Source organism: Orycteropus afer, unplaced genomic scaffold, assembly GCF_000298275.1.
Source record: "Orycteropus afer afer isolate SDZICR_OR568_19922 unplaced genomic scaffold, OryAfe1.0 scaffold00191, whole genome shotgun sequence".
In the NCBI taxonomy this organism is placed as follows: Eukaryota; Metazoa; Chordata; class Mammalia; order Tubulidentata; family Orycteropodidae; genus Orycteropus; species Orycteropus afer.
This window is the reverse complement of record NW_006921778.1, coordinates 1,537,682-1,562,045: the sequence shown is the minus strand read 5'-3', so window position 1 is coordinate 1,562,045 and position 24,364 is coordinate 1,537,682. Positions and strand designations below refer to the sequence as shown.

At 41.9% G+C, this 24,364-nt stretch overlaps 1 protein-coding gene across 1 annotated transcript in view; it reads right to left on the bottom strand.

The window, feature by feature from the left end:
• Positions 1 to 4,539: 4,539 nt before the first annotated feature.
• MCC (MCC regulator of WNT signaling pathway) overlaps positions 4,540 to 24,364 on the bottom strand; it is a 712,607-nt gene continuing 692,782 nt past the window's right edge. Inside the window, exons 18-19 of the mRNA XM_007947572.2 lie at positions 6,445 to 6,567; positions 4,540 to 4,720 (exon numbers count right to left, since the gene is read on the bottom strand). Of these exons, the coding sequence (XP_007945763.1) occupies positions 4,540 to 4,720; positions 6,445 to 6,567 (304 nt within the window). The remainder of the gene's footprint in view (positions 4,721 to 6,444; positions 6,568 to 24,364) is intronic.

Genomic DNA, 24,364 nt, shown 5'->3' with positions numbered 1-24,364 from the left:
CACATACATTCACTGAACACAGAAATACAGATATTCCTCAGACATCGATACCTTCCAACATTGGAATAACAGTAGTTGCTCTTATTGGCACAGAATAATTTTTTTCACTCATGTGCAATGTGATAGAGAATTTATCTAGTAGAAATTTTAACCAAAAATGTAATGGTCTGCATCTGGACTATCTATCTTTCTCTAGTACTAAGTACAATAATGCATGAACAGTTGCTTATCAATGTGTACCCTTTTCTACTTGTTTATATTTATAAACAGCCGCTGAGTGCCAGTGGTGGTGTATTGGCAGCAGCCAGCATTAACACTGACATTTCTGATTCCAGTTCTAAAGTCAGTGCTTGAGAGCTGAAGGCATGTATCTTGTAGTGAAGTGTGTGAAGCGAGATAACTTTATTAGGTCACAGGTTCAGAGCTAACCTTAATCTGGTGTATATAAACACAAGGTTTTCATTAACTAGGGTAGGCTTTGGATAAACTTCAGTAAGGATTATGAAGACATAATTTTTGCTGTATAATAAGCTATGCCTCCTCTACAAAGTAATACCCAGCTTCTGGGCACTGGAGTTCTTACCCAGCCTCATTAAAACATGGTGATTGTATCATTCGTTGTCAAGTACACTATTTTGTTGTCTAAACAGAAAAGAATAGTTGCTGCATTTTTTCCCCAGAACATTTTATAGTGCTATTCTATAATGCTGCCACCTAATGCAGAAACAATTTACAAGTGTTACTTACGTCCTTCTTTTTGCTAACTAAAAACGAAAAAACATCCTTGGCAACCCCTTTGGCTGGTCCCTAATTAAAATTCAAATGCAGAAAACTTCAGCCAGAGAAATTTTCCTCCTGTTTGATCTCTTTAACTGCAGATGTTTGCTACCTCTTGAAGTAGGTGCAGCTATAAATTTATTAAACGTGAGTTTTCATTTTAAGTAATTCTATTTATAGACTAGATGGGTCATACTACCTATTACACATTTGCAAATAGTTTCAACTTATTGGATAAAGGTACACTTCCGGAAGTCACTGTTAACAGTTTGGGTGTTTTCTGTAGTCTTGATGTCTTAATTCATTTGAAACATGAGCATATCAGCATTAACCCCAGACTTTTGAGAGCTAATGGACAGGATTAAAAGACTAATTGCCTGATAATTTTTGGGTTATAGGAGATGTTGTGAATTCATGTCAGTAACATAGCAGTCTAGCCTGGATCAGGTAATCTATATGTATCTAGGAATTAGGAGACTTTTTAAAGAGTTTAAAGCTTTCCTCAGAGTAGTAAATTTCTTACTACCCTTATCCTAACAGTTTTTAAGAAAAGACCCACAGCCTCTACGTTGGACAGCATGTCAAGTGGCTAATTTAAAATTTTCGGCGGACCCCCGTATGGTATGGCTGGAGGCTCAGAGGAAGACATGCACCTGAAAGGAGGATTAAGCGATTATGTTTAACTGGCACTTGATTTTTTATTAACCTAACATTCCAGTTTCACTGAGCGTGGATATTCACCTTTAGAAACCTGACAAACTGCAGACCAGAGTGAATGTTAAAACAGTTAATTACCTTCGTTGGCAAAGAAGTCCATTTGCCTCAGTCCATTTTGTTTGCCGTTATTCAGCACAATTCAACACTGGAAATAAACTGCAAGGGAACTGTGAAATGGGTCCTTTCTAGTCTTGTCCATTTCACCAAGAGCCAAAGGCTGAACAGAGAAGATGATTGCTTAAAAGGGGTAACTGCTGAGGAAACTGGAAAAAGACAGTTAAAAATAGGAAAGTCTGAGGTTTTCAACCTCATACAAGTCAGAATCAAGCCCTGAAGGGGGTGTTAATGTAACAGCTCCTGTTTCTAAGGAAGAATTACATTTCCCAGGCATCTGCTGCCACTAATTCAATCAGTGCATTTTTTCAGGAGACCTCATACTTAGCATAACCAAGTGCCTGTTGGTTCACCTGTGTCAGGGATTGTGTTTTATGAAGTACCTGAAGAATAATGAAAGGAAATAAACCGTTTTATAGATCTTTTATTCTACACATTTTTAAATGTAATATTTTTGCCTGGGAAATAGTTTTCACCCAATCACCACATACTTAAAAGCATTAGGTTGAAGTGTAAACTCAGAATAAGGTCAGTAATACTGGGGCCCAGGATGGAGGAGCCTGTCTGGAGGAGTTACATGACGCTGTGAGGGTGGGTTCTCTGTTTTAATTTGGAGCAAAAAATGGTAGGCTAAGGTCAGCTGGCAGGATTTTATTGCTGCTTCAGTCATCAAAGAAAGCTGTAAGCTGTTTACCACTGTGCACATCTCAGTTTGCCCAAGGGCAAGCCCTAGGCAAGTTGGAAAAATGGTGGAAACTATATTTCATCGATGAAAAAAATTCCTTGCACATACTTTTTCAGCCAAAACATTTTCCTCATAAAATGCAAATTTATCCAGAGTAAAAATTGATTTAAAAAATTACTTAAGCAGCCAGCTTTGACTAAATGATAGATTCAAACAAACAGAAGACTGGGCATTTTCACAGTGATCCAAGTACCCCAAAACTGGTCCTTGCAGACTGATACTAACTGGAGACAGGGCAGCCTTACTGCTAGCCTGAGGATTAAAAAAAGGGTAGTTGTTTTTGGAATAGCAAACCTCTACCCCTCCCAGGCGGTGGCTGGAGTGTCCTTCCCCATTGCTAAGGAGGCCGAGTAAGGAACTTGCAGTATACACACTCTGGGAAAGATCTTTATCTAGGGACATAAGGTCTAATGCAGAGATCTGGTCATAAGCAAAAAACTTGTGTACTGGCATTTGGACATTTCTCAACAGGAACATTTGGTGGGTCTTCAGGTGCTACAGAATAAACTGCACGTGGACCTTTAACAGGTATCAGTGTAGGGCAGCTACAAGAGAACTGAAAGAAGGGAGGGGGAAATAGAGAAGGCTACAGTAGCAAAGGAATAATGAACTTTTTTAAAGACAGGACTTTCCTGGAAGAATTCAGGTACTTTGGTCCTGCCTATCCTTGCCAGCATTTAACCTGTTGAAGCTAATCATCACCATGTCTCTGGGAGAAAAGGTAGCCTTACCAACCATTCTAGAAAAGGACATCATATTTGGTAAAGTGGAAGGTCAGCAAAAACAAGGGGAACCCTCCATGAGATAGATTGATAGGGTGCCTTTAACAATGGACTTAAACAGCCAATGACTGTGAAGATGGTGCCAAACCAAACGAAACTCACTGCCGTCAAGTCGATTCTGAATCACAGCGACCCTCTTTGGGTTTCCAAGGCAGTAAATCTTCATGGAAGTAGATTGCTTAGTCTTTCTTCCAGGAGGAAGGAAGGAGTCATTCTGCTGTGCATAAAGATGCCATGAATTGGAGCTGACTCCATGGCAACAAACCACCAGCACTACCACCTACATTCCCCTCTTCTCGCCTGTCCCTGTCCATCCATCATGCCAGAAGGAGCAAAGTCTTGAATTGGGGTCAGTAGCAATCTTTTAAATGGGCAGGACCAGCGTTGCAGAACACTCTCTCTGTCTGACAAAGCGAAGCCTCTTGTTCTTAGAGACAGGACCAGAGCTACATATGTATTCATGTGGATGAGTTTTGATTCCATAAAGATTTACCACCTTGGAAACCCAAAGGGGGTTGCTATGAGTTGGAATTAACTCGATGGCAGTGGGTTTGGTTTTTGTGGTTTGTACCTGTCAACAGGATTCTCAACTCAGTAATTCTTGGCTCCAGTGAATGGGAGGAAAAAATGCCAGAGTCAAAAGAGTTTCCTTGGCAGCCCCTGCCTCCACTATGAAAGGTGAAGGAAGATTTTATTCTTTCAGTACAGAACTTTTTAGGCATAGCCCTCGGGTTGCACTATTTGTAACTTCAACATATGTGGAAATATAAAGATTCCCATGTACTATCTTCCTGTGATCTGAAACTTAAGAGTAATCTGAGAGATAGCCTGTATCTTGTAGTTGATACATGGTACTTGAAAACCAAAGCCTTGTTGCAGTGAGCACCAACCGTTCTGCTAGATGCTGGAGACACACACGTACACATACATAAACACCCTCTGTGTTGCCCTGAAGGAGCAGAGGAGAATTTGGGGATTCCAGTAGATAAACCCACTGTCTACCAAAAAGAGAAGAAAAAAAATGGAAAATCCTATCAAGCCAGCAGCTGGGATTCCACTGATGCACAACCTCCTGAATACAAAAGGTAGAATGAGAAAGTATTGAAAGCAGAAGCAAGGTCCTCCTGCCGAGTATGGTACACAGAACATGTGTTTACCTTACATACCATCTGTGGGCCTGGGAAGGGAGCAACAGCAGCATCTGGATACAGTCCACACAGTATCATCAGGGCTGCTTACCCCAGGGACTGAGTCTGTGGCACTCCATTGTCCAAGTGCTGACCTACCTGCCCACCTTTCCTTTTGATTCTCCCAACAGGTGCTCTGCCCCCAGGGGCCCTCCTCCCCTTAGTGACCTGCTGTAATTCAGCTTCTACAGGCAGCACTTTGATGTGTGAAAGCCTGTTAGAGTGAAGTTTCATTGGTGTGTGGCCTTGAGTTCTCCTCCTCCAGCAGAGCTATTCTTTGCTTGAGCATCCTCACTTGGGTCTCATGTCTTTCCACCATGGCCATCATCTGAGACTCCAACTTCTTCAGTTTGTTTTGATGCTTCTTCTTTGCTTTCTCATAGGCAGCCACTAGATTGCTATAAGGGAACAGAGAAAATGAGAATGAAGATTCATCCCAAGTAGTATTGAGATACACTGTCCCTATTCTGCTGGGTAGCCAGGACTAATAGGCCCCACTCTGAAGAAAGAGGCCACTCCCACTCTTCATGAAGAATCTGAAATCTTAGAAGAGGCACAGATGGCACCAGTATTTCAGCACTAATGGCTTAACCACAATCACTGCAACTCAACACTGCTAGGGACTTGTCACTTAACACATTAGGAAGAATTCTGCATGTGAGTCAAAACCAACTAGCCAAACCCAGAATAACATAAGCAGAAAAGGTAAAGCTAAATTCCAGAAATCTGTTACTTAAATACAGATATGTTATTATGTTCATGGTTGTCTGAAACAGATGGTCAAGTTTAAGTTAAAGGAGAGTGTCTTCAGGCTTTGTCATGTGAATGGCTTTACCCAGAATGAGGGTCTCCTCTCTGCTTTAGACTGGTGGGATTCGGGTCATTCAATTAGGCCATAAGCTTAATGTTTCCAGCCAGAGTATATAGGGCTCCGAACTGTTCCCCTGGGAGGCATGGGTAAGCCCAGGGCTAGGTAAGTCCATATGCCTTCTCTGGCCCCAGATTCCTTCCATGTACAGGTCATGTATGTTATGCCTATAGTAGCGGTTCTAAAAGTGATTTGAAGACTCTTGGGGATTCCTAACTCATAAATGGGGTCCTTTATTTTTCAACCACTTATCTGTATGAGGCAGGGTTTTCTTGACATTTTTAGCCAAAACAAAATAGTGAATTCAGAGCAGATGGGAGAATTCAGCTGTCTTCTATTAAGTCAGAAATTCAAGAGATTTGCAAAACTGTAAAATAGTGCCAGTCTTTAAATATTTAGAAACCAAAGTTTATTCCAGGTTACCAGGGATGGGAGGAAGGGAAAAGGGGGAGTTACTGCATAGGGGCACTGAGTTTATGTTAATGATGGTAGAATAATTCAGAAGTGGAGGATAATAATGGTTGCACAACATAAAGAATGATGTTACTGAATTATACAAAATTGTAAAAATTGTTGAGTTGGCAAATGTATATTTTTACCATAATAAAAAAAAAAAACACTGATACAATCTTTTTTGGAAAATTGTTTTCATAAAAATGTCATGTGTTACATGTAGTAAATTTATTATTATCTGTAAATTAATATGAAAATATTTAATTTGTCCATTTTACTTTCTAATATAATACAGATCAAATGGTATCGTTTCCATATACAAAGGCTCTTTTGAGTTCCTCATTCTTTTTTTGTAAGTGTGAAGGGGTCCTGAAGCCAAAATGTGTGAGACCACTGACTCAGAGCAGTGTTTCCTGATGTGTTCTACCAGATTATGAGTGTAGCTCAAATAAAAGGTTCAGTAAATAATTTTGCTTAAAAAACATTGGTTTAAACTAATTTAAAGTTTTTGTTTTTTTTTTTTACTGTATGACTTCTCAGAACAGTTACTGTAAAATACCAAGAGGAGACTACAGTATGCAATGTTTTCCAAACATTTGGCCCAAAGACCCATCTTTACCAAGCTTTTTTTAGGATGTGTATTGTGGAACATCTTGGGAAATGTTGCTAAAGAAGACTAGGTTCTGAAAGGAACCACCACTGGTTCTCAGGAGGTATGGAAAAGCTCTCCCAGGTGCAGTGTCTACATGTGGCATCAATCTAGGGACCACTGGGCATCTGTCAACAAATGGAGATTTTTACCTGTTGGCCCGTTTTAGGTCATTAACGAACTCTGCGGATTGCTGGTGTCTGATCTCACTGCTTTTGGTGAGTCTTTCCAAGGCACTCACCAGCTCTTGAACTCTGGCCTTCAACTTCTTTTCTCTATATCAAAGAGAGGAGACAACACAAGCTGAGTAAATTAAGATGGTCGTGGGGATGGCTACGGGGTGGTGAGAAGGAGGGGGAAGATTTAGCTTGTCAAGTCAAAAGGCAAGGGTGATGAAAAGGAAAATACCAAAGGACCAAGAGCACCAGTCACTCCCCTCAGTAGAATAGGAATACCTCCTTACTCCTGTACTCCCAAAGGCCAACTAAGCCTGTTTCTTTACTGCTAAGCTTCCTTTAAAGATCTTAAATGTTGTTGTTGTTGTTGTTTGCCGTCGAGTCAAACCCGACTCATAGCGACCCCTCCTTGGGTTTCCGAGGCAGTATCACTACGGAAGTAGGATTGCCCAACCTTCCTTCCGAGGAGTGGCTGGTGGGTTTGAAACCGCCAGCCGTCTGGTTAGCAGGCAAGTGTCTTAGCCACTATGCTACCAGAGCTCCCATTAAAGATCTTAAATATGTGTCACAAAAGAACAAGACTATTTGTTTCTAGTCTTCCAGATGGTGAAACAAGCTAATCTATAGAAGTGAACTTCATGCTACTGGCAGCCCAGATCCTCAGCTGGCAGTGAGTGCAGGTTGACCACAAACCCCTTTCTCTCTCCTTTTCTAGGTCTAAGCACCTCCTGGGGCACTCAGGGATTCAAGGACACTTATGTCTTCTCTGCACGGAGTTGCCACCTTGGACAACTCCATCCTCATTGAAACCAACCTGATCCTACCCTATAAAAACCAAATAAAAGTGGTAGTAGTAGAGAAAGTGGAATTGTTATTTTCTAAATTTTAAAAGTCCTTGTTTCCCTTTAAAGAACTTATATTTGCACTTTCATCTGACTGCCCTCACTCTGGGCTGAAGAAATTTCAAGTTCTGTGGACTTTACTACTTTACTAATCCAAGTAATGGTCTTACAAGAGTCAATGAAGGGAGGTGTTATGTGCAGTTCCACTTCCTGCCTTTCTCTGACTCCCACCAGAGCACAGGACATGGAAAACATGAATCAGGTGGCCTCCTGTGACCACCCTGCCTCTCTTTATCACATACTTCACACACAGCATCCTGTGAGGGCCAGAACTTGACAGGACTGGCTTTCTTTTCTGGGTCTTGCAAGTTTTCTGCCTTTAACGGTGTGTGGTCTTTACTATCGTTCATTTTAGTGGAAAGTAAGTTTCACTTCTGTGATAGATTTCCGGTTTTTGCAGGTTTTACTCTATCTGTTATGTATTTAAAGGCGTTCTGGTTGTGTAGTGGTGAAGGCATTTGGCTGCTAACCAAAAGGTGGGCTGTTCAAACCCACCAGCCACTCCTCCGAGGGAGAAAGATGAGGTAGTCTGCTTCTATAAAGCTTTACAGCCTTGGAATCCCTATGGAGTGATTCTGCTCTATCCAGTAGGGTTGCCACTATGAGTCGGAATGGGAATCAAAGGGATTGTTAGAGATATGCCACGCCATCTTGTGTGGCTCTTCCGGGTTCTTCTTCATTCCCTGCTGCGCCACCCAAGGTCATAAGTCAGTTAAAGGAAGTCGAAACTGAGCTTCCTGCAAGGCGCAAATTTTAAAAGGCAACATAGCCTCTGATAGGTTAAGACCTCTTCCCCCAGCTCTGATGTACAACCTCCTAACCCCAGGTCTATCTATATAAGACCACCCTCTTCCTGCTCTTCCACTTCCTCTTCTTCCTCTCTCTCCTCTTCTTCTAGTCTTCCTCTTTTTCTTCTTCTCTTCTTCTTCTCCTCTTCTTCCTCTTCTTCTTCCTCTTCTTCTTCTTCTGTCCTTCCTCAGTGCAGGCGCCCTTTCACCTCTTTAATAAAATCTCCTGTTGGGTACCCTGGTGTGTGGCGTGGTCGTTGAGTGCTGACAGAGCTCTAACAGGGATGGCAATGGGTAGTTGGGTTATATATTTGAGCTCACTGGGCTCCTACCCCAATGAGTTCCTAGGCTTGAGGGTAGAAGGGCCTTACTTGGTTTAGTTCTCCAATGTGTCCCCAGTGCCAAATGTGGTACCTGACAGCTTCTCAGTGATGATGGTGGTTAAGAAAGCTTTAGGACAATTCGCTTGCTAAAGTTTTAATTGCCTGGAAAATACTGAGAGACCAGGATTTATGGAAGGGATTCCTCTAAAAATGACAAAATGTGTGAGAAATGGAAATGAGCAGTGTCTAACAAGACCAAAACTGACTTTTTAGACTAAGCAACTTGACTTCCAGGAATTTATCTTACAGAGATAGTAGTATTAGAACATATGCCTAAGGATACAATGATACATTTGGGCTCACTTCAGCATTAGTTACAAAAAGAATAGGAAAACAACCAGGGGACTGGTTGAATTAATCCTATCAAATTACCATTGAAATGCTCAGCCACTGTTTGAAAACATAAAGACTGACATGCATTAGCATAGAAGGGGGTGTTCTGGTGGCCTAGTGCCTAAGGCATTTTACTGCTAACCAGAAGGCTGGCGGTTCAAACCCACCAGACACTCCTTGGAATGGCAACTGAGCAATCTACTTCCGTAGAGATACTGCCTCAGAAACCCCAAGGAGGGGTCACTATGAGTTGGATCTGATTAGATGACAGTGAGTTTGTTCCTTTTTTTTTTTTTTTTAAAGCATAGAAGGGCATCTGATACATTATTAAAGGAAAAGGGTGATACTATTTTTATAAACAAAAAAGAACTAAAACTTACCAGTTGCATGGCAACCCTATAGGACAGAGTACAACTGCTCCATAGGGTTTCCAGGGTTCAGACTGGTTGGCAGCTGAGCACTTTAACCACTACACTACCCAAGCACCTTTCTATTTTTATGAAAACTAAAATTCACTTCCAGAGTGTACACAGCTGGTATAATAAAACAATAGGCTGGAAAGCTAAACACCACATTCAAAAGTGGTTAACACCTCACTGCAGGGGCATGAGGCATGCTTTCATTTTCTATTTTACTCACTTATGTACTGAAATTTTTGAAGTTCTGTGATTTTTTAAAATTAGTTTTTGTAAGGTTTATGAGACAGAATCTTAGTTATGTTTCCTACAGTGGGCATCTTTGGGGTTGTAAGTGTCTCCTTCCAGGGTGCCTAAAGATATAGACCCTGGTTCTCCTGAGCCTTCAAGTAGGTAAGCTTTTATATGCCTGCCTCTAGCTACTAGGAGGGTAATCAGGCTCTGCAGACTGATTAATGAAGAAAGGAATTACTGAGATCTTTAGGGGAAGCCTAGCAAGTAGCATCCTGTGACAATCTTCAGTGAATTCTTCTACCAGTGCTTGGGTCCAGCTGCAAGCAGGAAGCATAGGTGGCTGGCAGGAGCCAGGACACACTACAGTGCCTTCAAGCAAATGTGTCTCCCATTTGCTGAGGAATGTGTTTCTCCTGAGCTCATGAGCGCCTGCTCTAACAGCCACCAGGCAGTCTCCTCAGACCTGGATGTACTTCCTACAGGAATCCCAGAGTGGCAGCATTTCCGACCAGAAGTGAGAATGGTGTCTAGGGTATGAGTAGCTCCCTCTCTCCCCTCCCCTTCAGGTCCTCTTAGCCTTCCAAACAGTCTTTGATAGCTGAGGAGGAGATCAGGAGAGCTGGAGGGATCTGCCCTCTATCCTCACTGGCTAAAAAGAAAAGGGAAGGCTTATTTGTTCTGTAGGAATCCTAGGTGGTGCAAATGGTTAAGCTACTGGCTACTAACTGAAAAGTTGCTTCAGACCCACCCAAAGGTATCTTAGAAGAAAGGCCTAGCAATGTGTTTCTGAAAGTCACAGCTGTGAAAAATCCACGGAGCAGTTCTGCTCTGAACACATGAGGTCTCCATGTATTGAAATGCATTCAGGAACAACTGCTTTGGTATTTGTGTTATTTATTTATGCTGTTTTGATTCTTTTTCACTCTAAAGTTGATTAATTACATGATCAAAAAGAAAATTCTGAGAATTTAAAATACAACCACGAACTCAATAAGAAATTCACAAAAATTTACCCAGTGCAATAAAATCTCCCCACCCCACAGTCACAACCACACCCCTGCCCTATCCCCAAGACAAAGAGTACAGAAAACCCAGCCCTACATAACACAAGGGATTTTCCTTCCCCAGCACCCAGGCCCTAAGGGGACCAGATGGAACTTTCTGGAACTGGCAGGCTCCAATGGAAGACAAAACCCCAGAAAGCAGGGGAGGCCCTTACAGATCCTGCCCAACCACAAAAGGGTCGTTACCCTCACTTGGGAGCTGAAACCTGACATAACTACTCAGGCCTTAGGAGGGATGATAGCAGAGAACTGGTACAAACCCCAGAAAAGAACTATGTTGCTGGTTTATTTAAAGATATAAACACAACGCCAAATGTCAAACCTAAATCTGGATGATTTTACCTGTTTCTATTTGAGGGAGGTGGACACCTGCAGTAAAGGAGTCCTCACTTTATTGTTCCTCATCTGGACACAAACACCCACTGAAGTAATAACTTTTCTATACCTTGGGGTCCAGCTCTGCCTCCTGCTCCCAGTCCACTGTAGCTAGAAGGATCTCTCCACTCAGGCAGCTGCTAGCTACTGAGGCTGACAAACCCAAGGACAACAAATGAAAAGGCACAGTCCCAATGTTACCAATGACTAGCTGCCACTAGTCATTTTGTGGCTTTTGAGTACTTGAAATAGGGCAGGTCCAAACTGATACACGCTCTAAGTATATTCACTGGAATTAGAAAATAGATGAGAAGAAAGGAGGGTAATTGTTTTGGCTACTTCATACTGCTCTAACAGAAATACCACAAGTGGATGGCTTTAACAAAAAGGAGTTTTTTCTCTCATAGTTTTGGAGGCTAGAAGTCTGAGTTCAAAGTGCCAGGCTCAAGGGGCTGGGTGAAAGCCCCTCGACCTTGGGCTTCAGCTCTGCCTCTTGCTCCTGGCCCACTGGAGCTAGAGGAGTCTCTTTACTCAGGCAGCTGCTGGCTGCTGAGGCTGAAAAGCCCAAGGTTGACAAATAAAACGGCACAGTCCCAATATTACCAAACAACACAGCAGGCCACTAATTCAAGTCTAGAAACAGTCCCAAGATTGGCAGGCAATATGGCAGGCTGCTGAATGAAGATTCGGCTACATGCAGGGTCTGAGCATACAAAAAAGCTGCAGAGACCTTTCTCAAAACCTGTCCCAAGGCAGCTACTTAGCTGCTCCAGTAGATTCCACCAAGGAATTGATTACCAGTCTCACCATGGGGAGTAACTACACCCAGCTGCCCAGCCACTCAAAATCAGGCCCAGCCAAATTGACACAACCTTAACTGCCACAGTAATCTATCTCATTAATTTAAAAAATATTGATTATGTATTATGCTAGATATATTGGGGTAAATATTAAAATTAATTTCACCTGTTTGACTTTATACATTTATTTTTTAAATGTGCCTCCTTAAAAAAAAAAAAAAAAAAACTCACTGCCGTCGAGTCGACTTGACTCATAGCAATCCCTCTTTGGGTTTCTGAGGCAGCATCTCTATGGAAGTAGACTGCCCAACCTTCCTTCCGAGGAGTGGCTGGTGGGTTTGAACCGCCAGCCATCTGTTAGCAGTCAAGTGCCTTAGGCACTACGCTACCAGAGCTCCTCAATGTACCTCCTAGACAATTTAAAATTGAGGTTCATGTTATATATTTTTTTTTCTGTTGGGCTGTCCTGTTTTTCGAGCACATTTCAGATTATCAGGTCTTTTCCTTGGAAATTCTGATTTAGTAGGTTTTACAGTATCCCAGTGATTCTCACTACAGATTTGTAAGTAAGTAAGGCAGTAAGGCAGAAGGGCTCTTAACCTGAGTCTCAGGATGAGCTTCATGTGGTCTGTGAACTGTCAACTTAAATGCAAAGTTACATGCTGTTTTGTTACTTAGTACCACTCTGACAAGAATCTACCACAAATGGGATGGCCTTAACAAACAGGAGTTTATTCTCTTACAGTCCAGGAGGCTAGAAGTCCGAGTTCCAAGTGCCAGGCTCTAGGGGCTGTATGAAAACCCCTCAACCTTGAGGTCCAGCTCTGCCTCCTACTCCCAGCCCACTGTAGCTAGAGGCATCTCTCCACTCAGGCAGCTGCTAGCTACTGAGGCTGACAAATCCAAGGGCGACAAGTGAAAACGCACAGTCCCAATGTTACCAAACCACATGGCAGGCCATTAATTCAAGTCCATTTTAAGTCCCAATGTAGGCAGAGCATGGCAGACTGCTGAACAATGACATGGCTACATGCAGGGTCCAAGGGTGCCATGAGCTAGAGACCATTCCCAAGGCTTCTGCTTACATACAGGAAGTGCCACATTCTCTAAGGCAGCTGCTACTCAGCTTCTCATAGTAGATTACACCATGGAGTTGATTACCAGTCTCATCATGGGGAATACTACATCCAGCTGCCCAGCCACTCAACCAGGCCCAGCCAAGTTGACACACACACTAAACTACCACACATGCCTAGGTATATTTTCTTGATATTTATGACTTTTGTCAGACTCTTAAAGGATAAAGGATAACTTGGAAGAAGTTAAGAATCATAAACCTGCTGATACAAGTCACTTCGAAATCTCTACCACTCATAGAGGTTTTTTTCTGGTTTCTAATTCAAATTTGCTTTCCAAAACCAAAACGAAACTTGGCCATGGAGTCGTTTCCAACTCATAGTGACCTCCACTGAGTTTCTGAGGCTGTAAATCTTTATGGAAATAGATCACCCCGACTTCCTTCCACGGAGCAGCTTTGAACTGCTGACTTTCCAGTTAGCAGTCAAGTGCTTTATCCATTACACCACCAGAGCTCCATCAGTTAAGGAATATATGTGGTTTCTGTAGATAATAAACTTAAAATGAGAACTTGCACAGGCTTCACATAGATGAGAAAGGAAAAATTAAGCAGTGAACATTCCACTTGCCCACTTAGTAATAATGCATATATATAAGGAGTTTGAAGATGCCCATATCTGCATTCTTATTCCCACTAATAGAGGCATTCAAAAACATAAGTTTACTTCATCAATTAAATACAAAACTGGTGGATTATAGCATCACTGTGAAAAACCAGGATATCTGCTACATGTGGATTTTAGTCACAAGTCTCCCCACCCCAGTATTTGTACCTTTTACTGAAAATAAGGGCTATTTTCAGTCACAAGGTCTTCTGAGTCCTACTATAACCATATACTCAAGGAGGTGCTTTCAAAATCGAAACACTCTCAAACAGTGTAATACAGTGAAAACACAGAATGTGAGATGCAGACTCAGGTGGGAGTTTCACTGTAATAAGCAAATCCAAAGAGGCTTTCCAATAAACTGGGTAGGAGACCAAGTGAGCTAAGCAAGCATCTGAGGTAGTGCTTGTCCATGTACCTGGTTAGCCTGGAAATACAGCTTTCTGGGTAATCACGGAAAACCTTTATTTTCTCTAAAATAAAAAGGCAAGCAACAGTACTTTATGATTAGAGAGAGTCCAACTGAGTGGCAGGAGTCAACAGGGCGAGAGCCCAGTGCTGATGAGGTAGTAAGTGGCTTTGCTGCTGTGCCAGGAAACCTTTCTGAGGAGCTGTAATCAGACCAAACCACAGGGAGTCACAACCACGTAGCCAAGAGGCCTGGAATTTCTTAGTAATTGCTAATTACACTGAATTAGTCATTGAAAGGATTGTCTGCATATGTTGTTTGTCTCTTTTTCACCTTCCAGTCACTCTTTAACCCTAATCAGTCCTTCTGTCTCCACTGAAACTTCTCTCCAAGGTCACCAGTGATCTCCCTGTTGCCATGTCTAATGGCCACTCTCTGTCCTAATCTAAGTTGGCCTATCAGCATCATCTCACATGGGTGACCACTTCACCTTTCTTGACCATTTCCTTACTCTTGGCTTTTATGATGCCAGGAGGGTCTGGATTTCATCTTATTTTACTGGCCATTGACTCCAGCCTCCCTAACTTTACCTCTATCTAAATAATGGAAGTTGTTTAAGACTTGGCTGTGTAACATGTTTTATGTTATATTCTCCTTAAATGATTCTCTCTATCCCATTTATTTTCCTAAAATCTCTATGAAAAAACTTCTAAATCTTATTTTCCAGGCCTTTCCTTAGAACTCTGGGCTTCTTTATTTGACATCTCCACTTAATAAGCATTTTCAATTTAATATGTCCAAAGCAGAACTTTTGAAATGACCTCCCCAATTCCTTCTTCCCCATGGCAGCAAAGAGCAACACTATTATTGTCAGGAGCTCTGGTGGTGTAGTGCCTAAGGCACTTGACTGCTAACCAGAAGGCTGGCGGTTCAAACCCACCAGCCACTCCTCAGAAGGAAGATGGGGCAATTTACTTCCGTAGTGATACTGCCTCAGAAACCCAAGGGGGGGGGTTGCTATGAGTAGGGGCAGACTCAACAGCACATAACAACAACAACAACGTTATTGTCAGTTGCCTTCAAGTAGGCTCTGACTCATGGGGACCCTATATACAACAGGATGAAACACTGCCTGGGCCTGTGCCAGCCTCACAATCCCTGCTATACCTGAGCCCATTCTTGCAGCCACTGTATCAATGCATCTCATCGAGGGTCTTCCCTTTTTTTGCTGACTCTCCACTTTACCAAGCATGATACCTTCTCCAGGAAATGGTCCCTTCTGACAACATGACCAAAGTAGGTGAAATGAAGTCTGGCCATTCCCAGTTCCAAGGAGCATTCCTGGCTACACTGCTTCTAGGACAGATTTGTCAGTTTTCCTGGCAGTCCATGGTATTTTAAGTATTCTTCCCCAGTGCCATAACTCAAAAACCATCAACTCCTCTTCAGTCTTCCTTATTCATTGTCCAGCTTTCACATGCACATGAGGCTACTGAAAACACAATGATCAGGTTAGGTGCACCTCAGTCTTCAAAGAGACATCTTTGCTCTTCAGCACTTTAAAGAGGTCATTTGCAGCAGATTGCCCAGTGCAATATGTTATCTGATTTCTTGACTGCTGCGTCCATTGGTGTTGATTGTGGAGCCAAGTAATATAAAATCTTTGAAAACTTCAATCTCTCCATTTATTGTGATGCTGCTTATTGGTCCAGTTGTGAGGATTTTCATTTTCTTTATATTGAGGTGTAATCCGTACTACAGACTGTAGTCTTTAACCTTCATCAGTAAGTGCTTCAAGTCATCTTCACTTTCAGCTAGCAAGGTTTTGACATCTGCATATCACAGACTCTTAATGAGTCTTTCTCCAATCCTGATGCCACATTCTCCTTCACATAGTCTAGCTTCTTGGATTATTTGCTCAGCATACAGATTGAATAAGTATGGTGAAAGGATACAACCTTGATGCACTCCCTTCCTGATTTTAAACCATGCAGTATCCCCTTGTTCTGTTCAAATGACAGCCTCCTGGTCTATGTACAGGTTCTTCATGAGCACAATTAAGTGTTCTGGAATTCCTATTCTTCTCAATGTTATCCATAATTTGTTATGATCCACATAGTCGAACGCTTTTGCATAGTCAATAAAACACAAGTAAACATCTTTCTGGTATTCTTTGCTTTCAGCCAAGATCCATCTGACATGAGCAATGATATCCCTTGTTCCATGTCCTCTTCTGAATCCAGACTACATTTCTGGAACTTCCCTGTCAATATATTGCTTTAACCATTTTTTAATTATCTTCAGCAAAATTTTACTTGCATGTGATATTAATGATCCAAACCAAACTCACTGCTGTTGAGTTGATTCCGACTTAGAGCAACCCCTCCTTGGGTTTCCAAGGTGGTATCTCTATGGAAGTAAATTGCCCAGTCTTCTTTTGATGAGTGGCTAGTGGGTTTGAACCACCAGCCTTCTGGTTAGCAGTCAGATGCCTTGGGCACTATGCTACCAGATATTGTTCAATGATTTCCACAATCCGTGGGATCACTTTTCTTTGGAATGGGTACAACTATGGATCTCTTCTAGTCAGTGGGCCAGGTAGCTGTCTTCCAAATTTCTTGGCATAGATGAGTGAGTGCCTCCAGCATGGCATCCATTTGTTGAAACATCTGAATGGGTATCCTGTAAATTCCTGGAGCTTTATTCTTCACCAATTCCTTCAGTGCAGCTTCGACTTCTTTCAATACCATCGGTTCTTGATCATATGCCACCTCCTGAAATGGATGAACGTGACCAGTTCTTTTTGGTACAGTGACTGTGTATTCCTTCTACCTTCTTTTGATGTTTTCTGCATCATTCAATATTTTGCCCATTTTTTGTTGTTGTTATGTGCCATCGAGTTGGACCTGACTCATAGCGACTCCTTCTTGGGTTTCCGAGGCAGTATCACTACGGAAGTAGATTGCCCCATCTTCCTTCTGAGGAGTGGCTGGTGGGTTTGAACCACCAGCCTTCTGGTGAGCAGTCAAGTGCCTTAGGCACTGCGCTACGAGAGCTCCCATTTTGCCCATGTAATCTTTCAATATTGCAACTTGAGGCTTGAATTTTTTCTTCAGTTCTTTCAGCTTGAGAAATGCCGAGTGTGTTCTCTAATTCCAAGTTTTTGCACATTTCACCCCTTGTCTGCCAGTTTGTTGTACTGTGGTGGCTTGCATGTTGCTGTGGGACTGAAGGCTATGCCAGTGGTATTTCAAATACCAGGAGGGTTACCCATGGTGGACGGGTTTCAGTGGAGCTTCCAGACTAAGACAGACTGGGAAGAAGGAAGGAGCCATCCACTTCTCAAAGAATTGGCCAACAAAAACCTTATGAATAGCAATGAAACACTGTGTGATATAGTACTGGAATAGGAACACTAGCAAACGGCAATACCATCTACCCAGTTGCTTACTCCCGTCCTGGTTTTCACAGAGCAGCCCGAGTAATGTGTTATTAAGACAAATCCAATCATATTACTACCCTTTAGTGCATTTCACTTGCATTTGAAATGAAATCTGTGGTCTTACTTTGACCAGTAAAGCCCTGCTTGAATTGACTTCTGCCATTTGATATAATCTCCCCCTTGCTGACTACCCTTCCATCATGCTGGAATTTTATCACTTCCAAGCACACACCAAGCTCTTTCCAACTGTAGAAGGCTGTTCAGTCAGTTCCCACTACTTGGGATTCACGTCCTCCACTCTTCTTCTATTCCATCTCAAGTCACACATCACCTCCTCACAGAGGTCTACCCTGACCACCCCATCTAACTAATTTCCTAGAGTTATTACATTGTAGCACAGTCTCATTTCTCCACAATATTCACTGAAATCCACATGTAATTAAAAATCCCCAGTAACTCTATCACATCATTCTATTTAGACCCTTCATGGTAATCATCACACTCATGACTTCTTCCCCATGGCAGCAAACAGCAACACTAGCAAATGGCAACACCATCCATCCAGTTGCTTATACCTGTCTTGGAGGCAGCCTTACCTCTCTTTCCCTTATCTCTTTCTTACTTATTTTAGAATATTCAGCAAAGTGATCATAGCTATCTCTATTATTAAAAGGTTTACATGGATAAAAGAAGCTCCGGTAGCACAGTGCCTAAGACATCTGTCTGCCAAACAGAAGGTTGGTGGTTCAAACCCACCAGCCATGCCACAGGAGCAAGATTGGGCAATCTACTTCCTTCAAGATTTACCACCACAGAAACCCAGTGGGGTCGCTATGAGTCAGAATCGACTCGACAGCAATGGGTTTGGTTTGGTTTTGGGTTACACAGATAAACTAATTTAATTCTCACAACCTTTTGTGGTCATTATTATTATTTGCTAATTTTATAGACAAGGAACTCCAGGCACATTAAAGAGATTCTCCAATAGCCCGCAGGCCTGTATTGCTGGGATTCAAACCCAGGTATCTGCAGAGCCTGTGCTTTTAAGCATCTTATCAAAGCATCTTGTGATTCAAATATGCAAGAGTACAAGATCTCTGGTTAAGAGCACAGATATGTGGAAGTAAGGTTGAAGTGTCCACAGATGATAATGTTCTGCTGGTGCCAGGTTTGAGTGTGGCTGTATTTTGCCAGGAGTAGCAGCAACATGATGGTAACAGTGTTAACTCTTTTGCTCAGAGTTTCCTCTATGCCTGTTTCCTGTCCAGGAAATGGTGTCTGTAGTTTTCAAAGGCACCCCACTGCCTTTTCTGATGGGTGTAGTTGATTCCAATGCTCTCCATCACTGTGCCTCAATTAGATCCCAGGTAAGCCCTTCTCAGGTGGTACAAACAGTTTGTGTTTGACTGCTAACCTAATGGTTGGTGGTTTGAACCCACTCAGTGATGCTTTGGAAGAGAAGCCTGGTGATCTGCTTCTGTAAACATGACAACCAAGAAAACCCTGAGGAGTACAGTTCTACTCTGTAACACATGGTCACCATGAACTGAACCAACTCGACAACAAGGGGTTTGCTTTCTTTAAAGGGCTTCTCTCTGAGCTTGTGGAACATTGGATGAATGATAGAAATTAAAAGAAATCTCAAACAACACCCACCTCAACCCCTTGTGTGAGGATCAGTCTAAATCTATGACCTTCCAGGCCCTGGCTCTGGAGCTCAGCAGTTTATTTACATGGTAATGAATTTACAGGTGCACTTTGCATTCCATTAATGTACTGCATGTCCTTGTGCATTTATGGAATTCTAAGCACAACTTCCATTGCTTGATTGCCATTATAAATCGGCCAAATATGAAGAATCATCAAGTGCAATTTAATAAAAGAGCACCTTTAAAAATAATGGTCCTGGACTACTGGTAAGATGGAGGAATAGGCAGACAAGCAACACAGACCCTCTTCAACAAACAAAAGAACAAACAATTGACAGAGATACAAAAGATAATCCTGGAGCCCTGAGCTTTGAAAGGAACTATACCAACTAGTGGAAAAACCTAAACGAAAACAGTGAGTACAGAGACAGTCGGAGCTGTGGACTGTCATCTACTCTGACAGGACCAATAGATTTTCAAGTGGTATTGGGACCTGAGAATTGACCTAAAGATCAGCCCTGGTCACCAAGGGCTGCAGGGACGACTGCACTGGTGACCTATGACTAGGAAGGGAAACAGCAAGGAGGGAGACAACCTGAGCTGTTGATTTTCTGCTGTCAAGAGAGCACAGCCATTTTGATTATTTACACATGGCAGCCATGTTGGATATTTAAAGTGACCGAAGGTGCAGCCATTTTGAATGTTTACAAGTAGTGGCCATTTTGGATATTTAAAGTGACTGAGGGTGCAGCCATTTTGAACCTTTACAAGTGGCAACCATTTTGGATTTTAAAGTGACAGCATTCTCATTCGGATTCCAAGGATCTAAGAATAGGCTCTGTTTGCTAAGGTTGGCAGACGCATATGAATGACTGACAACAGGAAAGGAGACAGGTGTTGAATGTATAAATGCTGTCAACTAGTGAATAGAGACGCACAGAACAGTACCCTGCTTGCATAGATAACATACAAACAAAACAAAGAAAATGAAAATCATGGGCAAGTCACTCCAACATACAATAACCAATTAAATATAAACACAAAAACATCACAATGCCTTGGAGACAACAGAGCATCACAGTCCACACAAAGAACCAAGATAAAGCAGGAGAAACAAGGGATCAGGATACAGACCCAAAACACATCTCTGAGGAAGATGCAGCATTGGAATTCCCTCATAAGGAATTCAAAAGAATTATATTTAGGAATCTTCAATGAATTGAGAGGCAGATTGAGGAGAACACAGAGAAAACCACAGAACAATTTGGAAAGACAATACAAGAATGAAACGACAAAATAAATGAAAAATTAGAAATGATACAAAAATCTACACACAGAAGTCCAGGAGATTAATACTAAATTTTCAGAGATAAGACATCGAATGGGCAAAGGAGCAGAATTGAATCAATGGAAGACAGAATTGGTGAGATTGAAGGCAAATACCTGAACATGTCTTTGGAAAGGGATAAATCAGAAAAAAGATCACAACAAAATGAAGAAAGGCTAAGGTTCATGTGGGATACCATCAAAAGGAATAACCTATGTGTAATCGGAATTCCATAACAGGAAAAGACAAATAAAACCATAGAGAAAATTGTTGAAGGTTTGCTGGAAGAAAATTTTCCTGGTATGATGAAAGATGAGAATATATCCATTCAGGAAGTCCAACAAACCCCAAACAGGATAGACCCCAGAAGAAAATCACCAAGACATATCATCATCAAACTCACCAAAACCAAAGACAAAGAAAGAATCCTGAAAACAGCATGGGAAAAACAAAAAGTTACCTACAAGGGGCAACCAATAAGACTAAGCTCGTATTTCTTGGCAGAAACCAAGCAGGCAAGAAGACAATGGGATGGTATATATAAAACACTAAAAGAGAAGCATTTCCAACCAAGAATTATATACCCAGCAAAACTGTCCCTCAGATATGATGGTGAAATTAGGACATTTCCAGATAAGCGCAAATTAAAGGAATTTGTTCAAACGCGACCAACCTTACAAGAGATGCTAAAGGGAACCCTTTGGACAGAGAAGAACAACAGTCAGCAACAACTGACCATTAACGCACATGATGATATAACCCAGAATCCAACCCAGCTATGGAAGTATCCAAAGTAAATAAGCCTACAAGATTGTACACAGGGAACCAGAGACATCAATTCACAAATGAGGACAACTACAAACCAAAAAGAGGGAAAAAACTGTGTCGTTACAGAACTTCTAGATGGTAGGGAAGTCAAGACAACTACAAGATAGAATGGACTGTTCTAAACTTGGGAAGAAAACTATAAATCGCAGGGTAACCTCAAAGAAAAATGATAAACCTTCACATCAAAATAAAAAAGAGGACCAGCACATATATTTAGCAAATACTACAACAATAGCAATGAAGGAAGTGATAACATAATTCATAAACAAAATGAGCTCTGCATAGAAAATTATATGGAACAAAAAAATTGACACTACGAAAAAGCACATCACAAAAATGACAGCAACAAATTCATATTTTCCAATAATTACATATCTGGCAAGGGGCTTATCTCTAAGATTTATAGAAAACTCCAATGCCTCAACAGCAAAGGGATTAACAATCCAATTGAAAAATGGGCAGAAGACATGAATAGATACTTCACCAAGGAGGATATTCAGGTGACTAGCTAATACATGAAGAGATGCTCACAATCATTGGCCATCAGAGAGATGGAAATCAAAACAACAATGTGATACCATCTCACCTCAGCACTGATGGCAAGGTGCAATGAGACAGAAAATAACAAATGTTGGTGGGGATATGGAGAGGCTGGGACACTCATACACTGCTGGTGGGACTGTAAAGTGATACAAACACTGTGGAAAGCAATATGGTGATTCCTTAAAAAGTTGGAATTGGACATACCATTTGACCCAGCAATCCCATTACTAGGTATATATACTAGAGAGGTGAGAGCAAGGACAGGAACAGATATATGCACACTCATGTTCATTGCAGCATTATTTACAATAGCAAAAAGATGGAAACAACTTACATGCCCATCAGCAGAAGGGTGGATGACCAAACTATGATACATACACATAATGGAATGCTATGCAGCACTAAAGAATAATGTAGAGTCTGCAAAACACCACATAATATGGATGAACTTGGAGGACATTGTTGTTGTTATGTGCCCTCGAGTCGGACCCAATTCATAGCGATCCCTCCTTGGGTTTCCAAGGCAGTATCACTATGGAAGTAGATTACCCCATCTTCCTTCCAAGGAGTGGTTGGTGGGTTTCAACCGCCAGCCTTCTGGTTAGCAGTCAAGTGCCTTAGGTACTACAGAACATTATGCTGAGTGAAATAAGTCAATCACAGAAGGACAAATATAGTATTAGTTTGTTGTTGTGGAGGGTCAAGGAAAGGTTTATATATGGAGGGAAGCTTTCTTTGTTGGTTGCCAGGGTTAGGAGGAGAGGAGAGGGAACACTGCCAAAAAAGAAAAAAAAAATGTATTGACCCATGTAAAAAAAAAAAAAAATCGTCCTACACTTTGCTTAGTGGGGCTCCCTCTTTAAAGGGGACCCCATTCAGTTCCCTATTCATTTCCTCCCACTAATCTGGATCAAAAATGATATAACTTTATAGGTCCTGCAATAGGGATCAGCTGGAGCCATCTTTGTTTATTCCCTTCATGACCAAATGTTGGTTCCTGTAAGTCAGGGAAGATTTCTAAAGGTGGGCAGATACTCTTGAATCTTACACAAGGATTTTAACTTTGAGGCGGCTTGCTGTGGTTTGTGCTAGTAGCCAAGTGTTCTGTGGGCCACTGATGGGTAAAGAGTGGTTGGTACATTAGGGGCTCAAAGAAGAGCAGAAGGTGAGCATTCTGATTGGAGGGGATGAGGAGGAGGGGCTCAAAGGTGAGGTGAGACAGAAGGATAAAGTGAAGAGCATACTTACTTTCAGAAAGATGAGTTGTCCAGAGTGGCTTGACTACAGATTTTGTCTAAGTGAAACATCTGAAATATGAGCCAGGAAGTTAAGTTAGGGATGATCTTCAATGCCAAGTCACTGAAGGTGTTTTCATGTAGAATGACCTGATCAGAAGTGTGTTGAAGGTATTTTATGGAAGAACACAGATGAGACTAAGGGCAGAAGGACCCATCAAGATGCTACTGTACATTGTGAGCAGTTGAAGGCCAAACTCTGGACAAGGTAATCTAAATGGAAAGGAATGGATAGAGTTTTGAGGGAAGAAACAATATGATCTGCTGACAAGAGGTGGAGAGAGAAAATTTTAGAGTTGTAATCCTAGATCATTATTGTTGTTATTGTTGTTATGTGCTGTCAAGTCAGACCTGACTCATGGCGACCCCTCCTTGGGATTCTGAGGCAGTATCACTACGGAAGTAGATTGCCCAATCTTCCTTCTAAGGAGTGGCTGGTGGGTTTGAACAGCCAGCATTCTGGTTTGTAGTCAAGTGCCTTAGGCACTATGCTACCAGAGCTCCTAGGATCATTATAGAATAGAAATTTTAATATAAATAGGAAATTTTGAAGAAGAGGCCTACTTTAGAAGGCAAAGTGGGGAAACAGATTAGAATGTGTTGGGGACATGCTTGTGCTTGAAGGTTCTAGCATGATATCTAGGTGGAGAAGTCCAGTGGGCAGAGGGAAGTAAGGATGAGATCACTGAGGGATCACTTAGAACAGTGGAGTCAAGGGAGTTGAAGTCAAATACCTGGCTCAATAAACCATGATCTCTGCCTGAAAGACTTTTCTTCAGTGGAAAAGGTTTGGTGGGGTGGTGGTAGAACAAGGCACATTTAGAAATCAGAGGTTCTATGATAGAAGGAAATTTAGGATGTATGGGAACTAAAAAGAAGGGGGTGGGTGTACTGTCACGTCTGCTTGGAGGTGGTTGAAGGGAATATCTGGATACATTTTATAGACAGGGTAAAAGAACACTAATGTGAGTGGTTGGGGCATGAGGCTGGGTGGGGATGAGAATGGAAGTAAAAGCAGAAATAAAGTCCCAGAGATACAAGAGAAAGAAAAAAACCAAACCCATTGCTGTTGGGTCAATGCCTACTCATTGTGCCCCTACAGGGCAGAGTAGAACTACCCCGTAGGGTTTCCGAGGCTGTAATCTTTACAGAAGCAGACTGTCATATCTTTCTTTTGCAACTTCAAACTGCTGACCTTTCTGTCAGCAACCAAGTGCTTAACCACTGTACCCCTAGAGCCCCTCAAAAAAAAAAAAAAAAGCAGGGGTCAAAACACATACTTGCTAAGAAGTTTGGGCACAAGACAGTTGGCAGCCACTGGAAGGTTTTAAATAATGCAGTGTAGTGGGAGCTCTGGTAGCATAGC